The sequence below is a fragment of the Nycticebus coucang genome, chromosome 6 (genome assembly GCF_027406575.1).
Source record: "Nycticebus coucang isolate mNycCou1 chromosome 6, mNycCou1.pri, whole genome shotgun sequence".
Taxonomy (NCBI): Eukaryota; Metazoa; Chordata; class Mammalia; order Primates; family Lorisidae; genus Nycticebus; species Nycticebus coucang.
Window position 1 is genome coordinate 6,211,652 of NC_069785.1, and position 26,599 is coordinate 6,238,250.

The 26,599-nt window shown below is 42.1% G+C and overlaps 1 protein-coding gene across 6 annotated transcripts in view; it reads left to right on the forward strand.

Annotated features, from left to right (window-relative positions):
• The first annotated feature begins 6,139 nt into the window (after window positions 1–6,139).
• The window catches only part of TRIM9 (tripartite motif containing 9), a 133,302-nt gene continuing 112,842 nt past the window's right edge, over window positions 6,140–26,599 (forward strand). For 5 of the 6 annotated variants that reach the window (XM_053594604.1, XM_053594605.1, XM_053594606.1 and 2 more), the window contains exon 1: window positions 6,314–7,330. In XM_053594604.1, the coding sequence (XP_053450579.1) occupies window positions 6,509–7,330 (822 nt within the window). In that variant the 5' untranslated portion in view covers window positions 6,314–6,508. Of the gene's footprint in view, window positions 7,331–26,599 lie in introns of all 6 variants that reach the window. The other variant, XM_053594603.1, reaches the window with a different exon arrangement.

Genomic DNA, 26,599 nt, shown 5'->3' on the forward strand with positions numbered 1-26,599 from the left:
TAACTAAATGTATGTTATTAAAGGATCAAACAAAATATTCTAAGTATAAAATGAAATATTAATATGGTAAAATTTCCTCACAAAAAGGAATTTTCACAGAATTTGTTTTGAAAATAGAAACATCACTTTTCAAATAATGCAATTTTTACAAACCACATTCAGCAATACCCTTAATTAAATACTTTAATAAAATATTTTTATATATGTTTCAGAGTATCTTTTAAAGCAGGTGTCCTCAAACTGCGGCCCGCGGGCCACATGAAGTGGTGTGAATTGTATTTGTTCCCGTTTTGTTTTTTACTTCAAAATAAGAAATATGCAGTGTGCATAGGAATTTGTTCATAGTTGTTTTTTTTAAACTATAGTCCAGCCCTCCAACGGTCTGAGGGACAGTGAATTGGCCCCCTGTTTAAAAAGTTTGAGGATGCCTGTTTTAAAGGGTTAGAGCCTATGATCAGCTCCTTTCATTGATTTTTTTCCAGGTCAATTAAGGATAGCTGGGTCTCAGAGAGACTGTGGAGAGGAAATGAGAGAGAAACCGCTTTCTTCTCTGGACTCATTCACCAGACTCAAAGACGGTCTTGTTCATAATCAAGCATTGTAGTCAAAAGCAAATGGGAAAGCAGCTCAATTTTTCATTGAAAAACATTTATCTTGTTCTTTTTTAAAAAAATGGAAAGGCTGCTACTGCATTTTAAATTTGTTCAATTCATTGCTACAGAACATCTTTTGGATGAATAGTAAGTTTCAGGGGATAACCAAGCACTTTACAGAAATGAGAACATATGAAGTCACCCCAGGAATGATGAAATTACTCGGCCATCAGTCCTTGTGCTTCAGGGCATGGACTGATCACTAGCTGGGAGAGAAGCTATTCCCCCAATGGTATAGCATTTCTACAGCGTCATCAATTACAACCTGATTTTCATTGCCCTTTAAACATGACTCTTTGGACAGCTTTAAAGTACATTATGGCCACCTAGTGCAACACGACAGGAAAATTTTCAATGGCCACAAAAATCTTTTAGAGAAATTGTGGCTCAGTGAATAGGGCGCTGGCCCCACATACCAAGGGTGGCAGGTTCAAATCCGGCCTCAGCCAAACTGCAACAAAAAAATAAAATAGCCGGGCATTGTGGTGGGTACCTGTAGTCCCAGCTACTCGGGAGGCTGAGGGAAAAGAACGCCTAAGCCCAGGAGCTGGATATTGCTGTGAGTTGTAACGCCATGGTACTGTACTGAGGGCAACAAAGTGAGACTCTGTCTCTAAAAAAAAAAATAAATGAAAATAATAATATTAAACTCTCAGTGAAAGTAAGCAGAATATCATAGATACTAACAAAGAGCATTTGGGGTATTTATTACGCACAGAGCCTGACAGGGAGCGAAACTCAGCATTTGTTGAACGAAGGAATGAAAAAAGGAACCTGCAGGGGCCTGGCTTCTAATCTCGCCCTCACCAATATTAGACCTTGAGTACTTAGCCATGTGTTTTTGCTTATCCTCAGTATTCTGCTCTGTAAAGTGAGAATAATTATATATGCTTCTTATAATTACAGAGATTGAATCAAGTAATGTATATAAATAAACGCACTGCCTGAAATAGGGTGAATTCTCAACAAAAGACAATCATTCTAACAGCTCTCCTAGTATTCAATAATGTAGCTCAATCCTAACCAAACAGATGTAACCATTAAAACAGGTGAAGATACTTCATAATAGATGAAATCTCTCTATACTGACTGTTATAAATCTGTATTGTTCTTTTTCTTTGTAAACTCAAGACTGTATTACAACATCAGACATCCTCTAACACTGTGGCCCCAACCCTTAGACCATGGACCAGTACCAGTCCATGGTCCATGACCGTTAGGAACTGTGCCACACAGCAGGAGGTGAGCAGAAGACCAGCGAGCAGTTTTGTCTGTCTTTACAGCCTCTCCCCATCACCTGCATCAGGACCTGAGCTCCGCCTCCTGTCAGATCTGTGTATTCGGCTCCTGTGAGAGTATATACTGTAAATACTGTAAAATGTGCATATGAGTGATCTAGGTTGCACCTTCTTATGAGAATCTAAGGCCTGACTATCTCAGGTGGAGCCAAGGTGGTGGTGCTAGTGCCAGGAGCGGCTGCCAACACAGACTATTATTAGTGGAGAGGTCCAACTGCACAGATAGATCATTGCAGGCAGACTCATATCAAAGCCCTATCAGTGAGTGACAGTTAAGCTGCATCTGGTGGCAGGCTTTAAGTCAGCTTATGGCACTTATTTTAGTCCATGCATGGCCCACCCATTTTATTTACTACTTCCATCGATGCCTCTTTCCTGCACGACACACGTGTCTGTCACACGTGTCTGACACGTGTCTGTCACAGTTTCAGTAAGGTTGCAAATAAATCTTGGCAAAAGTGAGTAAAAAACAAACATCCCTGAAGAGCTTCTTTGTAAAGAGGGAAAGGCCCAATTGAAAGTAAATCTTTTTCTTGCCTAAAAAGCTCACTTTTTGAAGTACTTAAGGAAAAGAATCTGTCTGCTTGTCCAGACACTTACATGTGTGTCTGCACAGCAACATGCTACATGATGTGTTTTAATCCATAGTTTCACTCAGTAGTTTGTTGTGGTTGTCTTTGATCATTTAGATTTTCTGGGATTAATTTTTTATTTTAAAATATGCAGAATATGATAAATTTGACTTACATTCTTTTTTTGTTGTTTCAGGTTCACTGAGGGTACAAAGAATTAGGTCACACTGATGGCACTTGTTAGGTAAAGTCCCTCTTATAATAATGTCCCGCCCTCAAGACAAATTGGGCACTTGCCAGATGGTTTGCCATACACTGTAACCCCATTTCCCCACTCTCTTCCCCTCTGATCATTTAGATTTTGAACTTTATTCCCTAATGTCTTGAGGAAATTTGATCATTTGGATGGATGTAGCATAATTTCTTTAGTTTATCATAGGTAGATATTTTAGTGTTTCATTCACTTTTAAGCTCTGTTCACTTGCATAGAGTTTTATACAGCTAAATTTCTGTACACATCTATAATTAATCCATTTATAATTATATAAAAATGAAGAGTTGTGCTAAAAATTTGGCACATTGTATGTTTTGGAGATAATCAGGTGATAAGAAGTTTTTTTGAGTTAATATTTCCTAATTTTTTTTTTGTTGTTGTTGTTGGGGATTCATTGAGGGTGCGGTGGGCCAGGTTGCACTGATTGCAATTGTTGGGTGGAGTCCCTCTTGCAATCATGTCTTGCCCCCATAAAGTGTGACACGCGCCGGGGCCCCACCCCCCTCCCTCCGTCCCTCTTTCTGCTTCCCCCCCATGACCTTGGTTGTCATTGATTGTCCTCATATCAAAATTGAGTACATGGGATTCATGTTTCTCCATTCTTGTGATGCTTTACTAAGAGTGATGTCTTCCACTTCCATCCAGGTTAATGCGAAAGATGTAAAGTCTCCATTAATGTTTCCTAATTTTAAGACTATAATGAGTAATTACTAATATTTGTAAAATATCCAACAATATAGTACAAAGATGTTCAATAAAAATGTTTCACTTTGTTAAAAAAAAAAAAAGAAAGAAAGAAAAGAGGGAAAGGCCCAATGATGAGACAAGAAGACTCTGAGACTGCTAACAAAATGAAAACTACATATAAAAGAAAATACCAAGAGTCCTACTTAAACTATGGGTTCATGGCAACACGTGATTCACATTCTCCAAGGCTGCTTTGTGCTGTGTACAATACGTAGCAACCAGCTATCCCATGAAGCCAGGAGACCTTCAAAACTGCTTCTCCACAAGACCTGCATTACAAGACAAATGTTTGAGCTGGGCATGGTGCACAACCATAGTCACAGCTACTTGGGAGGCTGAGGCAAGAGGATTGCTTGAACCTAGTAGTTTGAGGTTGCTGTGAGCTATGATGATGCCACGGCACTTTACCCAGGGTGACAGAGTGAGACTCCATCTAAAAAACAGACAAGCCTTTGGAGTTTTCCAAAAGAAAAGAACACAAACATGAAGGACAGAAGCAACCATTGAAGGCCACCACTTTATCAAATGTGTTGGCGTTGAGAGCAGCTTTCACGCCACTAAAGCAAAGTGGAGAGTTCATCCTGCCTGCTGCTATTGACATTTGCCATGAACTTTTAGGAGAGGCTGCAGTTCCAAAGGTACCACGTGTTCCTCTTTTGGCTAGCACCATAACTAGACATATTGATGAATAAGCTGACTTGTCCTGTGACTTATCACAGCAACTGAGGCACAATTGTTGGAGAGGATTAACGATTCACCATGATACACAATCCAGGTTGGCGAGTCTACTGGTGTTGACCACAAGGCAACAGTGTTTGTTTTTGTGCAATATATTCTCAGGAGGATGTGCATAAGGCTATATTATGTGCACTTTTGTTGCCAACCAAAACCACAGGTGCAGAATTATTCAAATCTGAATGATTACACATCAAGAGAAGTGAATTGGCCATTTTGCCTGAAGGTATGCTGCCCTAACACTGTCCATCTTTACTTTGAACGAGGCATAAGCTTTCCGAGCACAGCTCTTGATGATATACTGGTCCAAGACTTGTGACTTGTGGTAAAATGCACAAAACCCAGGAAAGGACCAGCTAACCCTTTCTCAGTAATTAGCTACATGTTAAAAGTAAATTCCCCTGGGATCCGTAAATTAAACATATCCTGCAAGTACAGATAACCACCCAATCACACTTGCAGAAATTCTATGCCTGAAAACAGAAAACACCTATGGAGCTCTGCTCTCAACCAGTTAAAAGCCAGGTTTAAAATAAATCAAGTAGCATCTATGATCAACACGGCTTTAAATAACAATAAGGACTTTTTCCCCCCCATGCCATGGTCAACTGCTGTTCTCACTGCAACTAAAGAAGGGCTTGGAAAGATAACCTAGTTTACTGGACTACTTCTATGTGTATAAGAGCGGAGGTTTTTTCTGGGTAATAAAGTGGTTTCAAACTATAAATGTAGCTGCATATATCAATTATCTCTTTTCTGGAAGGTGGAAAATTGGAAGATTTTTTAGAACTTGCAAAGAGCTTTTGTCATTTACTTCATGAATCACTCAGCAAAAGCCAGTCATGTACTATTTCAAATGTTACTACCTCAGAATGTCACTTAAAGGTTTTCCTTTTCCCTTTTTTCCCCTCCCTTCCTCTCTCTTTTTCTTCTCTCTTCCCTCTACATGGGCTAACACTTAGAACCACCACCACCATCATTATCACATACGTCACTGTCACTGGAGGAAAAACACACCCTGCTGTGAGCTGTGGCAGATGCTCAGGGCACGTGGCACTGAACGATGCTGTTTGGAGTCAAACATTGAGACTCGGCACTCCCACAGTGATTCATTTACACAGCTAGTGCTAAACCATGGGCACTGGGAAACAGACAAACTATTCCTGCCTCAGCTGAACCCCAGGTCCTCCTGGTCTGATAAGAGCTCAGACAGGTGCTGAGGACAGGGTGCGGGGACAGCCGTGGGACGCAGGGAAGAGGCAGAGGGACAGAAGCACGTTCGTTCGCATCCCAGCCCGCTAGCCGGAATGTCAGGCGTGAAAAGAAGGGGGCGGAAATCTGAACTAACGCAGCGCCTTTACCTCGGTTACCCAGTTACATCTCACGGCAGCACGAGGACATCGATATTGTCAATCCTCTTTTGGAAACGAGGGGCTGAGTATGCAAAGGGGGGCGTCTCGCCACGGCTCCCGCCAGCGCCGCCCGACTCCCGGGGTGGGGGGTGATGCTCTGGCCGACTAGGGCGGCTTAGTGCAGGCGGTAAAAGCCCAGCTGCGGTGCAGAAACCCAGGCCCGGGCGAGCCGCCAGCAGCGGAAGGAGCAGGGGCGTCCTCCGCGCTCCGCGCGGCGCCCGCCGGGGGTGGGTGGGCGCGGGGACCGGAGCCGTCAGCCACACGCGCACGGTGCCGCGGCGCCCCAGCCCCCTGTGCCAGCCCCCTCGCCACGGGGAGGGGTTTCTCACGCCCCCTGTTCCAGGGTGACTGCGCCGGAGGTCGGAAGGAAGTGGGGCGAGAGATGAGTCATCCGCCGATTCCCCCTCCCGGTCCCCAGGCCCCCGCACGCCAACCCCCGCCCGAGATCCTGCAGCCGGGAGCCAAGCCTCCCCTGAGCTCCAGACTCCGCCAAACCCCCCGTGGCCTGCGGAGGCGCGGAGACGGACAGAGCATCTGGCCAATAAGAGCTTTGCTCTTCGCTCGCCGCCCAATGGGCCGCGGCTCACAGGCCGGGGCGGGACTAGGAGGACGGGAGGGGGCGGCCCGGGGCTGGCGCGCCGCGCGGCGGCTCCGCGGCTCACAGAGCGAGCGCCTGGCAAGGTGCAGGCGCCAAGACGACGCTGGAAGGCGCCACCGCAGCCGCCGCCGCCGCTGGCCAAGGTGCTGGACTAGACAGGCCCGTCGGCCGCCTCGCGCGCTCAGGCACCCGCTGCAGCATCGCCCCCGACCGGTCCCCATGGAGGAGATGGAAGAGGAGTTGAAATGCCCCGTGTGCGGCTCCTTCTACCGGGAGCCCATCATCCTTCCCTGCTCCCACAATTTATGTCAGGCGTGCGCTCGCAACATCCTGGTGCAGACCCCGGAGTCCGAGTCCCCTCAGAGCCGTCGGGCCTCCGGCTCTGGGGTCTCCGACTATGACTATCTGGACCTGGACAAGATGAGCCTGTACAGCGAGGCGGACAGTGGCTACGGCTCCTACGGGGGGTTCGCCAGCGCCCCCACCACCCCGTGCCAGAAGTCCCCCAACGGCGTCCGCGTGTTCCCCCCAGCTATGCCGCCACCGGCCACCCACCTGTCACCGGCCCTGGCCCCTATACCCCGCAACTCCTGTATCACCTGCCCCCAGTGCCACCGCAGTCTCATCTTGGATGACCGGGGGCTGCGCGGCTTCCCTAAGAACCGCGTCCTGGAAGGGGTAATTGACCGCTACCAGCAGAGCAAAGCTGCGGCCCTCAAGTGCCAGCTCTGCGAGAAGGCGCCCAAGGAGGCCACGGTCATGTGCGAACAGTGCGACGTCTTCTACTGCGATCCGTGCCGCCTGCGCTGCCACCCTCCGCGGGGACCCCTAGCCAAGCACCGCCTGGTGCCCCCGGCCCAGGGCCGCGTGAGCCGTAGGTTGAGCCCGCGCAAGGTGTCCACCTGCACAGACCACGAGCTGGAGAACCACAGCATGTACTGCGTGCAGTGCAAGATGCCCGTGTGCTACCAGTGCCTGGAGGAGGGCAAACATTCCAGTCACGAAGTTAAGGCTCTGGGAGCCATGTGGAAACTGCACAAGGTGAGTCCTGAGGAAACCCGCTCTAACTCCCCGCGCTTCCTATCCTCGGGTGTCGCAGCACACTGTTCCCTCTTTGGCGCACAGCGCATCCCCGCGGGGGCGCAATGCAGGTGCTTCGATGTTTACCTAGCTAGTCTGGTGCATTGCAGGCGGCGTGGGGGGATCCTAAAACGGCTGGCAGGGGAGCTGAATGTCCCTAGAGAGTTGGTGCGGGGATGCCTTGGAGCAGGCCTGCTCGTGCGAGCTGGGTGCAGGGCGCCCCCTCTCCGCAGCGGGTCTGCAGCCTGCGGCTGCGGTCAGCGTTCCGGAAAGCGCTAGGTATCCAGGCACGGCCGTGCTAGTGCCCTGGGCGTCCAGTCACGCTTCAGAGCTGGATGGGCTGAACTGGGAGAGAGAATGGGGTAGGGGTGTGTTGGGGGTGGTAGGGTCGCACGGGCACCAGCAGACTGGAGCTGCTGGTTGGGCGGACGCAGTGTGGCACCACGGGGCCAGGGAGACGGCGCCGCGGGCAGAATGCTGATGAGCCCGCGCTGGAGCCCGGGTGCCTGCAGCTTAAAAGCGGAGAGAAGCCTACAGTTGCCATGGCAACACGACGTATCAGCCCCGGCCCTGACCTTCCTGTAGGGGGACCTGGGATTGACGTGCCAAGACGCGAGTTTTCTGCAAGGTCTCAGCCTGAAAGTCAGTTGGGTGCATGTCCCTGGGACACCCCCTCCTCTCAACTACCTACCACACGCCAGAGCCCGCAGTAGTTGTTATGTGCAAACTCTGGGACACCTGTTACCAGGTTTATCTTTCCAGTAGCTTTTGATGGTGCTTTCACCATACCTATTTTAAAAGAGAAGCGTGTTTAACAAAGTATGAAGTCGTGCCATTCCTCTGCTTAAAGCCCTCTATGGTTCCCCGCACTTCTCAGACTGTGGGTAGAATGGCCTGCCAGGACCTATGTGACCCCCTCCCACTCAGTCCCTCGGCCCCAGCCACACAGTGTCCCTGGCTGTTCTGCTAACACCAGGCACCTCCCCACCCTAGGGCTTTGCATTTGGTGCTCCCTTGGCCTGAGCCTCTCCTTCCCCAGCACCCTGGGCTGCCTCCTTCAGGTCGTTACTCAGTTGTCACCTTTGCAGTGCCGCTCATCCAGACAGACCCCTCTGGTTCTCGCCCAGCTTTCTTTTGCTCACTAGTACTTCTCATTACTATCTGGCAGGCTGTATGTTTTCATTATCATGTTCCTTTTGTATTTATCTGTCGCTCCCCCTACACACACACTGGAAAATCAGCCCCACTAGGAAAGAGATCTTTATAATATTCCTCCTACACGGCCTAGAAGGAAAGGGACCGCTGCAGGAGAGGGGCATACAGTTGACTTTTATTTGTGTAGTCCGCTTGGTTGGGGGTGTGGAAGGCAGGATAGGGTTCAGGATTATAGGAGGAAGGTGTTCTTTGCATCACTAACTGGCACACCCGAGAATGAGGCAAGGCTGAAAGTGGTGTTCTTGCCTCCTCTGTGGCCCCACTCAGAGTTCACAGCACTCCTTGGAGACTAGAAAGACTGCCCATTGAGTTAAGGTTGAACATTTTTTTATTTACAGCAAAAAAAAAAAAAAATAGTCACCATTGGCTACAGTGAGTGAAAGTTTTTCTCAGTTCCTTATCCCAGGGGATCCCTATTCAGTTACCCTATTCTCACATGTAATCAATTACACCAGGTTAGGGGTAGTGGAGATCTCCTGTAGCACAGATTTTAGCCCCACCAGACATATGCTTGAAGCTTTCAAAAATGACATTTAATTTTGAAAGGTTTCAAAACTTTAGTTCACAGCCAATTTTTTCTTCATATTATGATTTCACTCTTAAGTTGCTAACAGTATTCTATGTTAAACCGCCCTCAAAGTATCCTTGGAGCTCGTAAATCAATCACTCTGTCTGGAAAAAGAAATTAGAGCCACAAGCTATTATCATGGTTAAACCACAGCATTATTTTTCTGTGAAGAAATGCCTCTATTGGATCCCTTAAGGCCAAAAGGAAACTTTCAATCTCTGTTGATCCCCGTGTAGATTTGAAATGTTACCCATTTGTTTTATTAGGAATAAAAGTTGTGGGGACACGGTGGTGCTGAAGGGGTTAAAATTTGAATATCTGTCTGCTAAAGAATAATTTAAAACCCTTGAGACATAAGATAAGTAGGACAAAAGACCATTCATTCTCTGATCTCTTGGACATTTTTTCCCAAAATAATAAGTTGGCATATTATTGTTCAGTCAATATAAGGATTATTAAACTGCTAAGAAAAAGTAAGGCAGAAAGATGACAGATTTTATCATTGACTTGTCATCTTTTAGATGAACCACAAACGCTACTCCCCCACCTATTTCCTTAATAAGCAAGTTGATGTGTTAGTGCTGGTTTTCTCCGGTAGTCTGTTTTGGTTAACGATGCTGTCTCCACAATAGTTCATGGGCTGGAATTTCTATGTCCTTCAGAAATAGGAGAACAAAGAATTATACTAAGCGTGACTCCCTAAGTTGGGCAGCTGGTTTTCAACACGGGTTATTACTAGATCTGAAGAATTTCCATTCATAGCCTACCATATTAGTCAGTCTACTAATAAAGAAAATCCTATGACTAAGGGTGGAGAAGGGATCCTCATGACCCTGACAAGAGTACAGCCATTTTGGGAGTCAGCTCGCGAGAGAAAATGGCCAGGAACCAAACTGCATGATCACAGCATGATCCGCCCCACCTCCTGGAGTGCTTCAAGGCCAGGGTTCCTGGGAACCAGAAGAACAGTAACTTTCTACCTCAGAGATAAGCCCCTGGTCCTCTCCACTGAAGGGCGTAACTCCAAGATTAGCCCCTGTGTAAGGATCAGTTCCTCTACAGACAAATGACTCCCCTAACAACCCGTTTTCACAATCCAACTACACCCATAAGGCTCCGATTAATCAAAGTCTCTTGAAACTGTGTGACAGTGAGCTGACTTTTGGTCAGTCTCCACTCTGCTTTTTTCCCCCTAAAAAAACTTCTCCTTAACCCCCAAACTAGCCTCTGCTGCTTGTATACCATCACCCCAACTCTGCTCCCCAACCCTCAGTAAGTATGTCACACATATTACACATTCAAGACAAGATGGATTAAGTTTATTTTTTAATTGGTTTTAAAAACTACTGGTTGAAATTCATTCGTTGTCATTTGACCAAATTAAAGTGTTTTTCAGATATGTGTGGCCTTCAAGAGCCATGAGAAAATAACAGTAAACGAAGTGGTCTTATAAGTCAAATGTCTGGTAGCAGTTTTTATTTGTATCAGTACTTTCTGTATCCCTTTATTCAAGTGAGGTTGGTAAAAGAGTGGCAATGCAAAAAAAAAAAAAATGATTTTGTGGACACTTTAAAATGGGCAGTTGGAAGCACTGTTATTTCTTTGTAATTTCAGGGAGTTCAGATCCCTAAACCCTAACATTATCCTTGAATTCCTGAGGTGTTTTATCAATCAGTAGATAAGTAATATATTTGTCACCATTCTTTTGTGTTTGTGCTAATGAGCAAAGACTTTCTTTTCCTTTCTATCCTAAACTCTAGTCATTCTGAATCTTGGTCACAAATGTTATTTCTCTCTTACCTTTGTATTTTCAGTGGAGATTTGCAATTTAAATAACATCTTAAATTCTCAGTTTATACACTTTCATTTCCAAAGTTTTCTGGAAAAAATACCTGCTTAGGTTTATGGTGGCATCTCATTAAATACTTGCATATCAAAGTGTGTTCTATAATGCTGCTAAAATGATACTCGGTGAACCATGGCCCAGTAGCAAACACATTCTAATCTGTATGTTCCTGTGCTAAATGGAACAGGTAGCATATGTTCATGTTTTTAAATTTATCTTACTTCTGGTACAACCAAAACATTCTGTGTTCAGAATGTTCATCTGTAAACATGTTTACAGATATGCATATTAAGACAATGCTACAGAGAAGACATTGGTTCTGCTTTGTACTGGGGCATAATGGAAAGAGGCTGGGTGACAGGAGATCCGTGTCTGGAGCTGATGCTGCCACTGACTTACGGGAGACTTTATCACGTCCCACGAGGATGTAAAGGAGTTAAAACAGTAACTGTGAAAAGATTTTGAGAAAATAATTGAAATTTTTATAATTTACTAATTTCAGTGTGGCACAACCATAAACTATTTGTGTAAAACTGAAGTCAGCATCCCACTGTCAACGATTACTACATACACAATGTAGGGCTGCATGGCACACCTTTTGGGTACGGGACACAACTACAAGAGGGACTCTACCTAACAAATTTAACTATCGTGACTTGGTTGTACCCTCACGTAAACCTGAAATAAAAATAAATAAATAAAAGTGTACATCTGGTAACACTGCTAATGTAGGACTTACCAGTTATATAATAACTAAAGTAAGAAAAATACACAGAATAAACCTAATAAATAATAATATTTCAAATTTTAAAAAATTACTGCATAAAACCCTCACCTCCCAATTTGGGGTACTTTGCTTGCTCCTGACTGATCATAGAGTGTAGTCCAGAGCTGCCCTGGACGTTGGCCTACAAGACGGAGCCATATCCTCCTGGGTCCAGAGAGAATACTCAGTTGAATTAGCTCAAGAAATGAGACTACTACCCAAAGATTTACATATTGAGCAAAGGTATTTTGTTTTTCCATAGCAAAGCTGTAATACAGGGATAACTGATAGGACTCAGTTTTTTTTTTTCCAAATTGTCTAATAAAGATACTGTTACTGCTTTGAAGTACTAGAAATTGTTTGTCCTGTAGACGCTATGAAAAGATGATACTAATTGGGATTTCAGGTCAAATCACAGTTTGCATAAAGTAAGAGAAAATTATATAGCCATCTGTTATCAGGTGATATGAATAATATACAGGCAACGAATTATCTTTTCCATTAGTATATTGCAATTCCCTTACCCTAAACAAGTTAATGGGTTTTTCAAAATGTATATTTCCCCATAATTTAACTTTGAGGATTAAAGGAGGATTGAACCCATTGAGTGATAAATGTTTAAGAACAAAATACTTCTGTCTCTTTTTTTTTTTTTACTAGTTTCAGCCAGGATTGTTGGTTGTACAGAACAGAAACTCACTTAGGAGATCTCAGACAATTTCGTGGGAATTGAAATAAAATCAGTTCATAAACACAGTAGAATTGGACAGTGAGTAAATAAGTTCACTGCTGATCAGTCGGCTTGGACTGTTATCCTGCCCTAACAGTCTTTTAATCTCCATGAATTACAACAGTAGCATCTAAGTTCTTACATCTCTACCCACCCAGAGTCCTTTTGTTTTCTTTAGCTGGTTTGTGTTGGTTTTCCACCACTCAACTGAGAAGTCCTTGCTTACAAAAGCACATAAATTAACATGTATAAACCTTTGTCTTCGACAGTTCTAATTCTTATTAATTCTAGATGTTATCTTTAGAATACTGAGTTTAGAAGGCTGTAGTCTCATTTGGGTGGGGTGTCTGGTGCCTACAATCCAAGCACTTTGGGAGATCAAGTTGGGAGAACTGTTTGAGGTCAGAAGTTTGAGACCAGTGAGGGTAACATAGCAAGACCCCATCTCTACAAAAGATAAAAATTATCTGGGTACAGTGGTGCACACCTAGTGGTGCACAGCTATGTTCCTAGCTGCTTGGAAGGCTGAGGCATAAGCATTGCTTACGAGTTTGAGGCTGCAGTGAGCCTTGATCTCACCATGGTACTCACTCTAGTCTAGTTAGCAGAGTGAGACCCTATCTCAGGGGGGAAAAAAAAAGAAGAAGGATATTTCTGATGCCATGAATACAAATAGAGAGGCAGTTTGGGTTCAATGGAGCAGAAATACCCATTCAGTCTGGGTGGATGGCCTTTACTAGCCTCTTGATTAGTTTCTCCAATGATTTTTATTGTGAGGCTGCTTCCAAAGAGACCTAAGGGCATTTTTTTAAAACTCTAAATTACTGGAATGTGGTAAAAGCATTTTTAAGAGCCTTGGACAGGGCAAGGAGATTTTAAAATCAAACTTCTGCCAAGAATCAATTTTGTTTCCTTCCAAAGGCAAGAAACCTCCGAAGATATGTATAAGCAATCCAGAATTTTTTTTTTACCCTTTCTTAGAATTTCTCAAACTGTATTCTCACAAATGTCCCATAGTTAAATAAGTTTGAGACTCTCTACTCTAGAGACACTCCCGAAAGTAAACGTTGTATGTTATATCTATATACTGACACCTCCAACAAAGAAAGCTATTTGATTCAACCTAGCATTTTTCAAACACAAGCAACTTTGGAAATTCTTTCTGAGTGGCACACAGTTTGGGGGAACGCTAGTACAGGCAATGATTAGTGAATAAGTTAATAGGAGGTAATAGTTTTTCATTTCTTGTCCATGCAGAGTAGAAAACCCTAAAACTCCATCCAGTGGCTAAATGTCTGCAGTAAGCCTGTCCTTAAATCACATGTCAATGCTTAAAGCAAATTTATGTTATTCTTTAAATATTAAAAGCCAAACAGGTAACAACGAACGTAAGGCTTGTAGTATTTATAGACATGGACTTTAACACGTGTTGCCTCCCTTTCTGTTATAAATAATTTAACTCCTGAAAATGTTAGGCACGAGGACTACAAATGTAATATGATTTTTTAAAACTACTTTGATCTATTTTTGACTTTTAGGCTTTGTATACATGATGCCAAGTGACTGGCTTACCTGAATTTTTCATTAAATTGTGATAGGTAAAGATTGTTTCAAAAATACTTTTTACAATGGCTCACACCTGTAATCTAGCAGTCTAGAAGGCCGAGGTGGGGGGATCACTTGAGCTCAGGAGTTTTGAGACCAGCCTGAGCAAGAGTGAGACCTCGTCTCTACTAAAAATAGAAAAACTAGCTGACCATCATGCCAGGTGCCTGTAGTCCCAGCTGCTTGGTACACTGAGGCAGAAGGATCACTTGAATCAGGAGTTTGATGTTGCTGTGAGCTAGGCTGACGCCATGGTACTCAAGCCTGGGGCAAGAGAGTGAGACTCTGTCTCCAAAACCCCCCAAACTTTTGATAAAACAAAAGAAAAAAAAACAGTATTAAAAATGTTACCATTCTAGTGTTGCTCCTGGAACAACATAGCACACCACAGTTTATGAAAGTTAGCTTTGCTAATATTTTCATATTGACATTTGGGGTCAGTTTCTAACTTAAGGGGAAGTCATCCACAAAATGGCCACCGGCAATGTACCTGGAGCCCCAGGCCCCGGAGCTGGGTTTCATGGGCAGCGTGTCTGATTCATGAGGACATCTTAAAGCCGAAACCACTGCCCGGGTGTTCTCGTGTCATCCCCGGCCCTAAACTGGGCCTCATCCTAAACTGAGAAGTTTCTCCAGGTGAGAGTACTCAGGAAAACTCAAGCCAAGCGCGTGTGACAGCAGTTATTCTGTTTCCTGCACCTGCATTAGGAAAACCATCTCACCATCATTTCATTTTTGTTTGTCCCCGGCTTTACCATCTTTGTGACCTTCCTGGTTTAAAGTGCTGGCATATTGGCCCTGGGTCTAACCACGGCCCCATCTGCTGTTCACATACCTTCCCCTCTGGGATACCATCTGGCCTTCCAGCTTCCCCACCCACCAGCCCCTTCCTCTCTTCTCGTCCACCCAGCTTGCCCACCACCATTTTCTTACACCAGACCTTCGGATCACCCAAATGACTCACCACACCCAGCTCCCATGAGCAAGCCTTGCTGGCCTTCAACCAGTCCAGGCTGCCAACTTACCAGCTGACCAGAGAGCCTGGTGTTGCCCGCTCCCCACAGTCACAGCCTGCTCCAGGGCGTCCCTCACCTCAGCTGGGTCTAATACAGGCTCCTTCCCTTTCCCTTCCCTTCCCTTCCTTCCTTCCTTCCTTCCTTTCTTTCTTTCTTCTGTAAAGAGGGAGTTTTCTTCATTTTGACTTATTCATTTTAAGCTGAAGAAGCAAGAAAATTTTTCTTGCATTTCTAGATAAACTTTTTCTCCTCAACATGCCTGTTTCTAGAAACTCACCAACTCTGTAGTTTCCATTCCTGCTCGTACCTGATTGGTCATCATGGTCACCTTCCCTTTCACAGTTTGACCCCAAAGTGTCTCTGCAGCCCTATCCTCTGTTCCTTGCCCCCTCTTCCAGGGCTCCCACGTCTGAGGATCTTCCACTGGGCCCTAATAACTCTGAGTCCTAGACTGTTTCTTTCTTTTTTTTTCTTTGAGACCAAATCTCACCCTGTTCCCCTGACTAGAATGCCATAGCTTCGTCATAACTCACAGCAACCTCCAACTTTTGGGCTCAAGTGATCCTCCTGCCTCAGCCTCCCAAGTAGCTGGGACTACAGGTGCCTGCTGCAACCCCCAGTCAATTTTTCTTTTTTTAGTAGAAACATGTTCTCACTCTTATTCGAGCTGGTCTTAAACTTCTGAGCTCAAGCAGTCCACCTACCTTGGCCTTCCAAAGTGCTAGGATTATAGCCGTGAGCCACTGGGCCCAACCATAGACTGTTTATTAAATATCTTCCTTTACTCCAATTTCTGGACTTAGTAGATGTTAAATGAAGTTTGGTTTGATGAAGAAAATAATCAGAGGAAAACTAATAATTAGCAGTATAGCCAAATGTTTTAAATTTCTCATATTAGCCTGACTGAAATCATTACATTTGACAACTCGTATTTCACACTTTTTGCTCAAATGGACTGTGCATCTGCTATATGCCAAGCACTGTTCTAAGCTCTTTACAGGATCCTCTCATTTAATCTTCGTAATTACCACATTTTCTATGAGAAAACTGGGACACAGAAAGATTATGAAGTCACGCCAGTGGTTAGTGACAAGGCCAAGAATTTGAACCCAGGCTGTCCGCTGGAGCTTATATACTCAGTGGCCATTCTGTCCTACTTTTCTGACAAGCCCAGAAAACACATGTCCTATAAAGCACAATTCCATGGCCGTATAAACGTCAATGACAGACACACCGCTGATGTCCTTTAGTTCATTATCAAAATTATTCAGAAATTAAGATTCATTTTTCTCCTAAGTTTCCTTGTGAAAAAATAAATTGAAAGAAGAAAATATGAGGCAGGAGGAAAGGAGAGACAAGTTTGTTGAGAATTCCACAGACCTGGGCATCAGAGGTGCAGGCAAAGTGACCTCATGAGGGGCCCAGCCTGCTTCCCTGTCAGAACTAAGTGATGGGCAGTAAGGCTCAATCAGTTCAGCCGTGGAGTCATTGTCTTTCCTCTTACAAAATAATGCACCTTCAAATTTACAGACAAATATAAAAGAGTAAGTAGATTTAGAAAATAAAAGTGGTACATAGACATCTTAACTATCTTTGTATTTCTGTAGATCTAAAACATAAGTCTACTTTTTTTTTATTGTTTGGGATTCATTGAAGGTATAAAGAATTAGGTTACACTGATTGCATTTGTTAGATAAAGTCCCTCTTACAATTGTGTGCCACCTCCAGGAAATGTGCTAGACACTGTCACCTCCATCCGTCTTTCTCCTCCCCCTCCCCACTTGCTCATTCCCCTAACCCCCCTTTGTATTAGATCATCTACTGCGTCATATTACAATTGCGTACATTGGATTCTTGCTTCTCCTTTCTGGTGATGCTTTACTAAGAATGTGTTCCACCTCCATCCAGGTTAATACAAAAGATGTAAGTCTCCATCATTTTAGTGGCTGAATAATATTCCATGGTATACATAGACCACAGCTTGTTAATCCATTCTTAGGTTGGTGGGCATTTAGGCTATTTCCACATTTTGGCGATTGTAAATTGAGCTGCGATAAACAGTCTAGTGCAAAAGTTCTCATGATAAAAGGATTTTTTTTTTCTTCTTGGTAGATGCCTAGTAATGGAATTGCAGGATAGAATGGGGGGTCTAATCTGAGTTCTTTGAGGATTCCAAAAAGGAAGGCAACAGAGTGAGACTCTGTGGGATCAGCTTCTGACTTAAGGGGAAGAGTCATCCACGAAATGGCCACTGGCAGTGCACCTGGAGCCCCAGACCCCGGAGCTGGGTTTCGTGGGCAGCATGTCTGGTTCATCCCAGAGGACATCTTAAAGCCAAAACCACTGCCCTAGGTGTTCTCATGGCACTTTCATCCCTGGCCCTAAACTGGACCTCTGTCCTAAACTGAGAAGTTCAGGAATAAAGAACAATGTACAGGCAACAAATTGTCTTTACCATTAGTAAATTGCACTTCCCTCACCTCAACAAGTCAATGGATTTTTCACAAATGCATATATGCCCATAACTTTGGCACTGCCAGTGGCCATTGTGCGGATGACTCCAAAAAGGAAGGAAGTACCTATTAGTACTGTACCAGTTTGCAGTCCCACCAGCAGTGTAAAAGTGTTCCCTTCTCTGCACATCCACACCAGCATCTGCAGCTTTGGGACTTTGTGATGTGGGCCATTCTCGCTGGGGTTAGGTGATATCTCAGGGTGGTTTTGATGTGCATTTCTATGATGATTAGGGACGTCCAATGAGCATTTTTTCCTATGTTTGTTAGCCATTTCTTCTTTACAGAAGGTTCTATTCATCTCTCTTGCCCGGTGATAAATGGAATTGTTGGTCTTTTTTGTTGATTAACTTGAGTTCTCTGTATATCCTTGTTATCAAGCTTTTGTCTGATTCATAATATGCAAATACTTTTTCCCATTCTGAAGGTTGTGTATCTGCTTTGGTTGTTGTTTCCTTAGCTGTACAGAAGCTTTTCAGTTTAATTAAGTCCCATTTGTTTATTTTTGTTGTTGTTGCAGTTGCCACAGAAGTCTTTTTCATAAAATCTTTTCCCAGGCCAATATCTTCAAGTGTTTTCCCCACACTTTCTTCGAAGATTTTTATTGTTCCATGCCTTAGTTTTAAATCTTTTATCCATCATGAATCAACTTTTGTAAGTGGTGAGAGGTGCGGATCTACTTTCAGTCTTTTACACGTGTTTAGCTAGTTCTCCCAACATCATTTATTGAATAGGGATTCTTTTCCCCAGAGGATGTTCTTGTTTGGTTTATCAAAGATCAGGTGGCTGTAAGAGGTTAGTTTCATCTCATGGTTTTCTACCTGGTTCCAAATGTCAATGTCTCTATTTTTGTGCCAATATCATGCTGGTTTGATCACTATGGCCTTGTTGTATAGCCAAAATTCTGGTAGGGTGATACCCCGGCTTTGTTTTTATTTTTTATTTATTTTTTTATTTTATTTTTTTTCGTAGTTTTTGGCTGGGGCTGGGTTTGAACCCGCCACCTCTGGGATATGGGGCTGGTGCCTACTCCTCTGAGCCACAGGCGCCACCCGCTGGCTTTGTTTTTATTACTAAGAATTTCCTTGGCTGTACAGGGTTTCTTCTGATTTCATTCAAAACAAAGAATTATTTTTTCCAAGTCTTGAAAGTATGATGATGGTATTTTAATGGAGATTGCATTGAATCTGTAGATTGCTTTGGATAGTGTAGACATTTTTACAATGTTGATTCTTCCCTCAACCGTGAGCATGGTATGTTCTTCCATTTGTTAGTATCTTCTGCTATTTCTTTTCTTAGAGTTTCCTAATTTTCTTTGTAGAGGTCCTTCACCTCTTTTGTTATGTATATTCCTAGATATTTCATTGTTTTTGAAGCTACTGCGAAGGGAATTGTGTCCTTTATTAGTTTCTCATCTTGGCTGTTATTGGCATATACAAAGGCTACTGATTTGTGGACTCTGACTTTATATCCTGAGACATTGTTGTATCGTTTGATCACTTCCAGGAGACTTGGGGTTGAGTATTTGGGGTTCTCTAAGTATAAGATAATATTATCCACAAAGAGTGAGAGTTTGACCTCCTCTGCCCCCGTTTGGATTCCCATTGTTTCCTTCTCTTGCCTGATTGTATTGGCTAGAACTTTCAGCACTATGTTGAATAGTAGTGGCCATAGAGGACAATCTTGTCTGGTTACAGTTCTAAGTGGAAAAGTTTTCAGTTTTCTCCATTCAGTATAATATTAGCCGTGGGTTTGTTGTAGATGGCTTCGGTCAGATTCAGAAATGTGCCACCTATGCCTAAATTCTTAAGTGTTCTAATTAGAAAAGAATGTTGCATTTTATCGAATGCTTTTTCTGTATCTATCGAGAGGATCATCTGGTCTTTGTTTTTGCTTCTGTTGATATCGTGAATTATGTTCATGGACTTGTATATGTTAAACCAGCCTTGCATCCTTGGAATGAAACCTACTTGATCATGATGAATGATTTTTTTTTTTAATGTGTTAGCTATTATCTATTGACTAGGATTTTATTGAGAATTTTTGCTTCTATATTCATTAGTGAAATTGGTCTGAAATTCTCTTTTTTAGTTGGGTCTTTTCCTGGTTTGGCTATCAGGGTGATGCTTTCTTCATAGATCATGTTGGGGAAGATTCCTTCCTATTCAATTTTTTGGAATAATTTCTAAGTATGGGTATAAGCTCTTCTTGGAAGGTTTGAAAGGATTCTGGTATGAAGCCATCTGGACCAGGGCTTTTTATTTTGTTGGGAGATTTTTTATTGTTTCTTTGATCTCAGTTCTTGAAATTGGTTTGTTCAAGAGATCTATTTCTTCTTGATTAAGTCTAGAGAGAGGTTGTGATTCCAGGTATTGATCCATTTCCTCCATATTGTCAAATTTCTGGGCATAGAGTTTCCTGTAGTACTTGGAGATGATCTGCTATATCTCTGTGGCATCTGTTGTTATTTCCCCTTTATCATTTCTGATTGAGGTTATTAGACATTTTACTTTTCCATTTCCAGTTAATCTGGCCAAAGGTTTATTGATTTTATTTATTTTTTTTGAAAAACCAACTTTTCGTTTTGTTAATTTTCTGAATGATTCTTTTGTTTGCAATTTCATCAATCTCTGATTTAATTTTGGTTATTTATTTTTCTTCTGCTGGGTTTGGAATTAGATTATTCTTCTTTTTCCAGCTCTATAAGATGATTCATGAATTTGTTGATGTGCTCTCTTTCTGTGTTTCAAATATAGGCATCTAATGCAATCAATTTCCCTCTTAAGACTGCTTTTGCTGCATCCCATAGGTTTTGGTAATTTGTGCCCTCATTGTTGTTATGTTTGAGGAATTTAACAATTTCTTCTTTTATGAACCTTCTTCCTGAATGCAACTATCATTCAGCATAATGTTGTTTAATTTCCAAGTCTTTGTATGGGGATGAATGTTTTTGTTGAAGTTGAATTACACCCTTATTGCCTTGTGGTCTGAGAAGATACAAGGTATAATTTATGTTCTTTTAATTTTGCTGAGGTTTGATTTGTATCCTAGGATATGGTTGATTTTGGAATATGTACCATGGGCTGATGAGAAAAATGTATATATTTTAGCTTTGGGACAGTGTGTTCTGTATATGTCTATTAATCCCATTTATTCTAGGGTCACATTTAAGGCCTTTGTGTCTTTGTTTAGTTTCTGTTTAGAGGATCTGTTCAGTTCCATCAGAAGGGTGTTAAAGTCCCCAACTATTATGATGTTATGGGATATCACATTGCTCAGACCCATCAAGGTCTATTTTATAAATCTAGAAGCATTTAAGTTGGGTGCATAAATATTTAGAATTGAAACATCTTCTTGTTGTATTGTTCCTTTGACCAGTATAAAGTGTCCATCTTTGTCTTTCTTAACTTTAGTTGCTTTAAATCCGCTTGTATCTGAAAATAAGATTGCAACTCATCCTTTTTTCTGAGTTCCATTTGCTTGAAAAAATGTTTTCTATCCCTTAACTCTGAGCTAGATGTGTCTCCTGGAGAAAGCATATGGATGGGCTTGTGCTTTTTTATTTAGTCATTCAGTCTGTGGCTCTTCAGTGGTAAATTCAGTCCACTGGCATTTATTTAAAGAATTGGTAAGTGTGGTAGAGTTCTATTCATCTTATTTTGTAAAAGTCTGTTGTGTAGTTTTATCCTTTGTGCCATTGTGGAAACTAAATTTTGACCTTTGGGTATTTACTTTGCTGGTGTATTTACTTTGCTGGTGGTCCATTGTGGTGGTCAGTGTTGAGAATAGGTCTAAGTATTTCCTGTAGAGTTGCTCTTGTTGTGACAAATTTCCTCAGTGCTTGTATATCTGCAAAGATTCAATTTCTCCATCAATTTTGAAGCTTAGTTTAGCAGGATACAGAATTCTGGGCTGAAAATTGTTGTGTTTAAGAATGTTGAAGGTGGATGACCATGTTCTTCTGTCTTGGAAGGTTTCAGTTGAAAAGTCTACTATTAATCCTAATGGCTCTGCCTCTGTAGGTCAGTTGGTGCTTATTCCTAGAGGCTTGCAGAATTTTTCTTTCATCTTGACTTTGGACAGTTCCATTACAATGTGTCTTAGAGAGGCTCTGTTTGAGTTGAGATAACCTGGGGTATAAGTACACTTTTGAAAACATAAAAATGTGTCTAATCTGTCAGCCCATTTATACTCTGTTTATTTTCAGTTTTTTCTTATACCTTTTGCCTATGTGGTTTAAGGAAAATATGTATTTCCATTCAAGAATAGGTATCTGACCCATCTTTCACCGTAAAAAGGGGTACATGAGATGGAAAACACTGTTGTTTAAGAACACATTTGAGCAGTGCCAAATAAAATAATTCTTCAAATACTGGTACAGAAACAGAACTGCATGTTTTATACCGAACAAGCAGAAACTGTTTCCTAAAGAGTTGGCTTTGGAAATGGAACACTAAACATTGTTCTATGGGGTAGGAATAGCCACATTCTGTCAGTAGCCAGGACACACAGGTGGTTCATTTCTCTCTACTGCTGATTTATTCATGTGACAGTGACTTTCCAGCTGGATAGCACCCATTCAGCTTAACTGGGATTTTATTTCATCCCTCTTTACTCTTACTCTGATTACAGCATTCATTTAAAAGAAGAAACAGACACCAAATACTCATCACTCAATCCCATGCACCAGGAAAGCCCGAGGATGGCAGACACTCCTCACCTGTGCTGGGTGCCAGTCATTACCAATTTTCCAAACAAAGCAGGTTGTAGAGGAATAAATGAGAATATGGGAGATTAAACAATTTCTATCTAAAGCAGATATCTGTAATAGGCTTTTTGATTTTGTAGGGAGCAAAATCTTAGATGCTTAAATATAACAGGCTCAACTATAAGGACAATTCACCCAAAAAGTCAAATAGAAATGACTGTCTAATATAATTAGCTTCTTTTAATTGTCTGTACCAGTGATTTTCAACCAGTGTGCCGTGAGAGGATCTCAGGTGTGCTGTGAAAACTTTTAAAGATAATTAATTGAAATTATTTTTAAAAGAAGTTAATATAGGCATCTACCCAGAAGAAAAAAAAACATTTTATCATAAAGACATTTGTACTAGACTGTTTATCACAGCTTAATTTACAATTGCCAAAATGTGGAAACAGCCTAAATGCCCACCAACCCAGGAATGGATTAACAAGCAGTGGTCTATGTATGCTATGGAATACTATTCAGCCACTAGAAGAGTTGGAGACTTTACATATTTTGTATTACCCTGGATTGAGGTGGAACACATTCTTCTTAGTAATGCATCACAAGAATGGAGAAGCAAAAATCGAATGTACTCAATTCTAATCTGAAGGCAGTAGATGAACTAATACAAGGCGGGTAGAGGAATGAGCACATGGAGAGAGGGGAGGAGGGAAGAGGATGGGGTCACAATGTATGACACACCTCTTGGGGGTGGGACACAATTATAATAGGCTCTTTATCTAACAGTGTACCTAATACTTTGGAACAATAAAAAAAAAAAGAAGTTCAAAACACAGTAAGTATATTCTTGTTTTTTATTTTTATTTTTTTTTGATGAACATGATTTAAGTGTGCCACAAAAGTTTAACTGTAAATTCAAGTGTGCTGAGAGATTAAAAAGGTTGAAAATCACTGGTCTATACTTTAGTTTCTTTTCATCAGCTGATTTTACTCCAGATATGTATAACTCATTACCTAGTGCTACTGATGACAGTTATGCCGTCACCAAGACACACCAGTTCATGAAACCAATACAGTAGTATTGCTTATGATGCCATCCTCCCTCCTGCCCCTAAGAAATGTTATCCCCAGAGAATTACATTACTCAGGTAAGATCAAACATAAAATTGGACTTCCACGCAAGTCTTACATGGCACAGATAAATTCATGGTGCTTTTAATAAGAAGATATTATTGATTTTATTGACCATCAGTCATCTAGCTGAGACTTAGCGAGGAAATATGATAAATAATTTTCAGCACACAATCCATGTAGTTTGAAAAAGCTTGATGTTTATATGCTACCTGTTGCCATTATGTAAGTCAGTCAGTCATTGGTAGAATTAAAACATTATTCAGTAATACTGAATGCAGCAATAGAATTTTTTCTACTTTCCACTTTGGAAACTAAAAAATATGGACACTTGTAGGGGCACTGAATTTCCAGGCTGGCTTCACTATGCTCAGTAAGCAAGGGTCCAGAATATAAGCACCATTGCCTCCTGGCTCACATATGGCACATGGACGCTCATACTAAGACATGGATTTCTGATTGCTATGATCATTACAGATTTTTTTTAAAGTGTAGAAAAGTTTGAACTGACAGTAAGCTCCTTCTAGGTAGATACAAGACATAATACTAAAACTGGCATTAACTAGCAAATCAGTGCATGAATATCTCACATAAATTTTTTAAAACCATCAAACGAAAAGAAAAAAATGAATGCTTCCAGCATTGAGAACAACTTCAATTCTTAGTTATTTAATTGACATTCATTGTTTGATGTGATACCAACACGTCATTTGAGATGGCTGGTTTCAGAGGGGTGGAGTGATTGCCGAGAACTACAGATCTTGACAAAGGTAGGTTGAACCTGAGCCTGTTTGCCTGTCAAGTCCACACCTTTTCCATGTGCCACACTGTTTTTCTGGTTAAAATGAATTTCACAGTGTCAAAAGTTCACGTTTTCGTAATTGAGCTCATATTTAGCCATTAATCAATCTTTTTTGCATTGAACCCCAAATCGAGTTTGCTGGCATCTCCACTTGGACGTACCATAACTGCCTCTCACGCAGCATGTCCAGACTTGAATCCATCATCTCTCTCCACTTTGTAGCTCAGAGATTTCCTCCTCTTACATTTTGAATAGAGCCAAAGAATGCAAGCATCTTAACCCCACAGACTGATGAGCAGTTGTCAATGCAAGGAATTTTAAAACTAATGGTCTCAAATAAAATACCTAAAACCCTCACATATTTCCAAACATAGGCATTAGAAAACTAAACAGAGGTGCACTTAGTGAAGAAAAAAATCAAATTCTAGAATACTGAAGAAGTGAGACTTCAAAGGAATCTTAGAAAAGTTTTCTTTAATAATTTTTGACCACTTATGACATTTCAAGTACACACCTACTCTACGATGCAGGTAATAGTACACGTATTATCCTCATATCATAGATAAGGAAACTGAGACGAAGAAACCAAGAAGCCCACGTTAACAAGTGCCAGAGACAGGCAGCCTTGTGGCTCAAAGGAATAAGGCACCAGCTCCATATGTTGGAGGTGGTGGGTTCAAACCCAGCCCCAGCCAAAGACTGAAAAAAACAAGTGCCAGAGACATGTTTTCCCCTCAGAGTAGTGATTTCCAACCAGTGTGTGGCATTAGAGGATTTTGGGTGTGCCATGAAAATTTTTAAAGATCATTAATTCAATTATTTTCAAAAGAAGTTCAAAGCACAGTAAGTCTATTCTTGTTTTTACTCTTTTTATTTGATCAATATAATTTAAATGTGCTGCAGAAGTGTCTAAGTGCAAGTGAGCCAGGAGATAAAAAGGTTGAAACGTGCTGTGCTAGAGAGTCAGTCTCCATACTCTGAGCCTTAGCACTACACCCACCATCAGGCCCAAACAATGTCCCTGTAGTGGATATACCACATTTTATTTCTCCATTCGGCAGTTGATGGAAATTCAAGTTCCGTCCACTTTTGCACTATTGTTAGTAATGCTACTATGATGCACAGGTTTGTGTGTGGTCCTATGTTTTTAATTATCTTGAGTATTATGGGACAGTAAATATTTGGTCCTTTGTCCTTGGATCCTGACCAGAACTCCAACAATTTCCTGAGTGGTAAAGGTATCTTTTGACCAGACTGGAGTGTGTGCTAATGAGGTGACTCAGGGTGGGGCCCTCCAATAGCTTCAGGAGGGGGCATGGCCACCAGAAAAACCAAACGTGAGATTACAGGTTTGGAACTTTCAGTCCCAGCCCTTGACCTCTGACCCCTAGAGAGGGGTGAGAGGCTGGAGAGGGACGTCTATAAAAACTTAGTGAACATAGGGAGGTGCTGCGAACATGCCACACTGAGAAATAGGGACGCTCACCCCTGCCACCATATTCTGCTGTATGTGACCCTGCCATTTGGCTGTTCCTCTGTTCATTCTCTATAATAAACCAACAAAGATTAAAAAACCAATTTTTTCCTGAGTTTGTGGGTCATTATAGCAAATGAACCTGAGAAGGGATTTCTGTCATCCCAGGGAGTTGTAATTAGGGCAGACAGAAGTGCAGGTGGCCTGGGGACCCAGGACCTGCACCTGGCATCTGAAATGAGGGCTGCCTTAGAGGAATCATTCCTTAAACCTGTGACCTCTAATCCAGGTAGTTTGTGTCAGAATAGAACTGAATTATAGGACACCTACTGGTGTCAGACAGTTGTCACTGAAATCTGTACCTAGGAATAGAATTATTGAATTACATGCTACCTCTGTGATTAACATTTTGAGGAGCTGTCCAGTGTTTTCCAAAGATGCTGCCCCCTCTTCATTCCTGCCAGCAGTATGCGAGGATCCCAGTTTCTCCAGGTCCTCACCAATACTTGTTACTATGTGTCCTTTGATTATAGCCGTTCTAGGGGATGTGAAGCGATGTCTCATTGTGGTTTTAATTTGAATTTCCGTAATGATTAGTGATGTTAAGAATCTTTTCATGTGCTTTATTTGCTATTTTTATGTCTTTTCTTTTTTTTTTTTTAGAGACATGCCTATTCATATCTTTTGCCCATTTTGAATTGGGTTATTCATCATTTATTGTTGAGTCATATGAGCTCTTCAGAAATGCTAGATGCGTACTCACTTTCAAAATGGAAGAGATGGAGATGTAAGCCTCTTACCTCTCAGATACTCACAGGAGGAGAAAAGCCCACACAAAGTGAGCATGAGGAGAAAC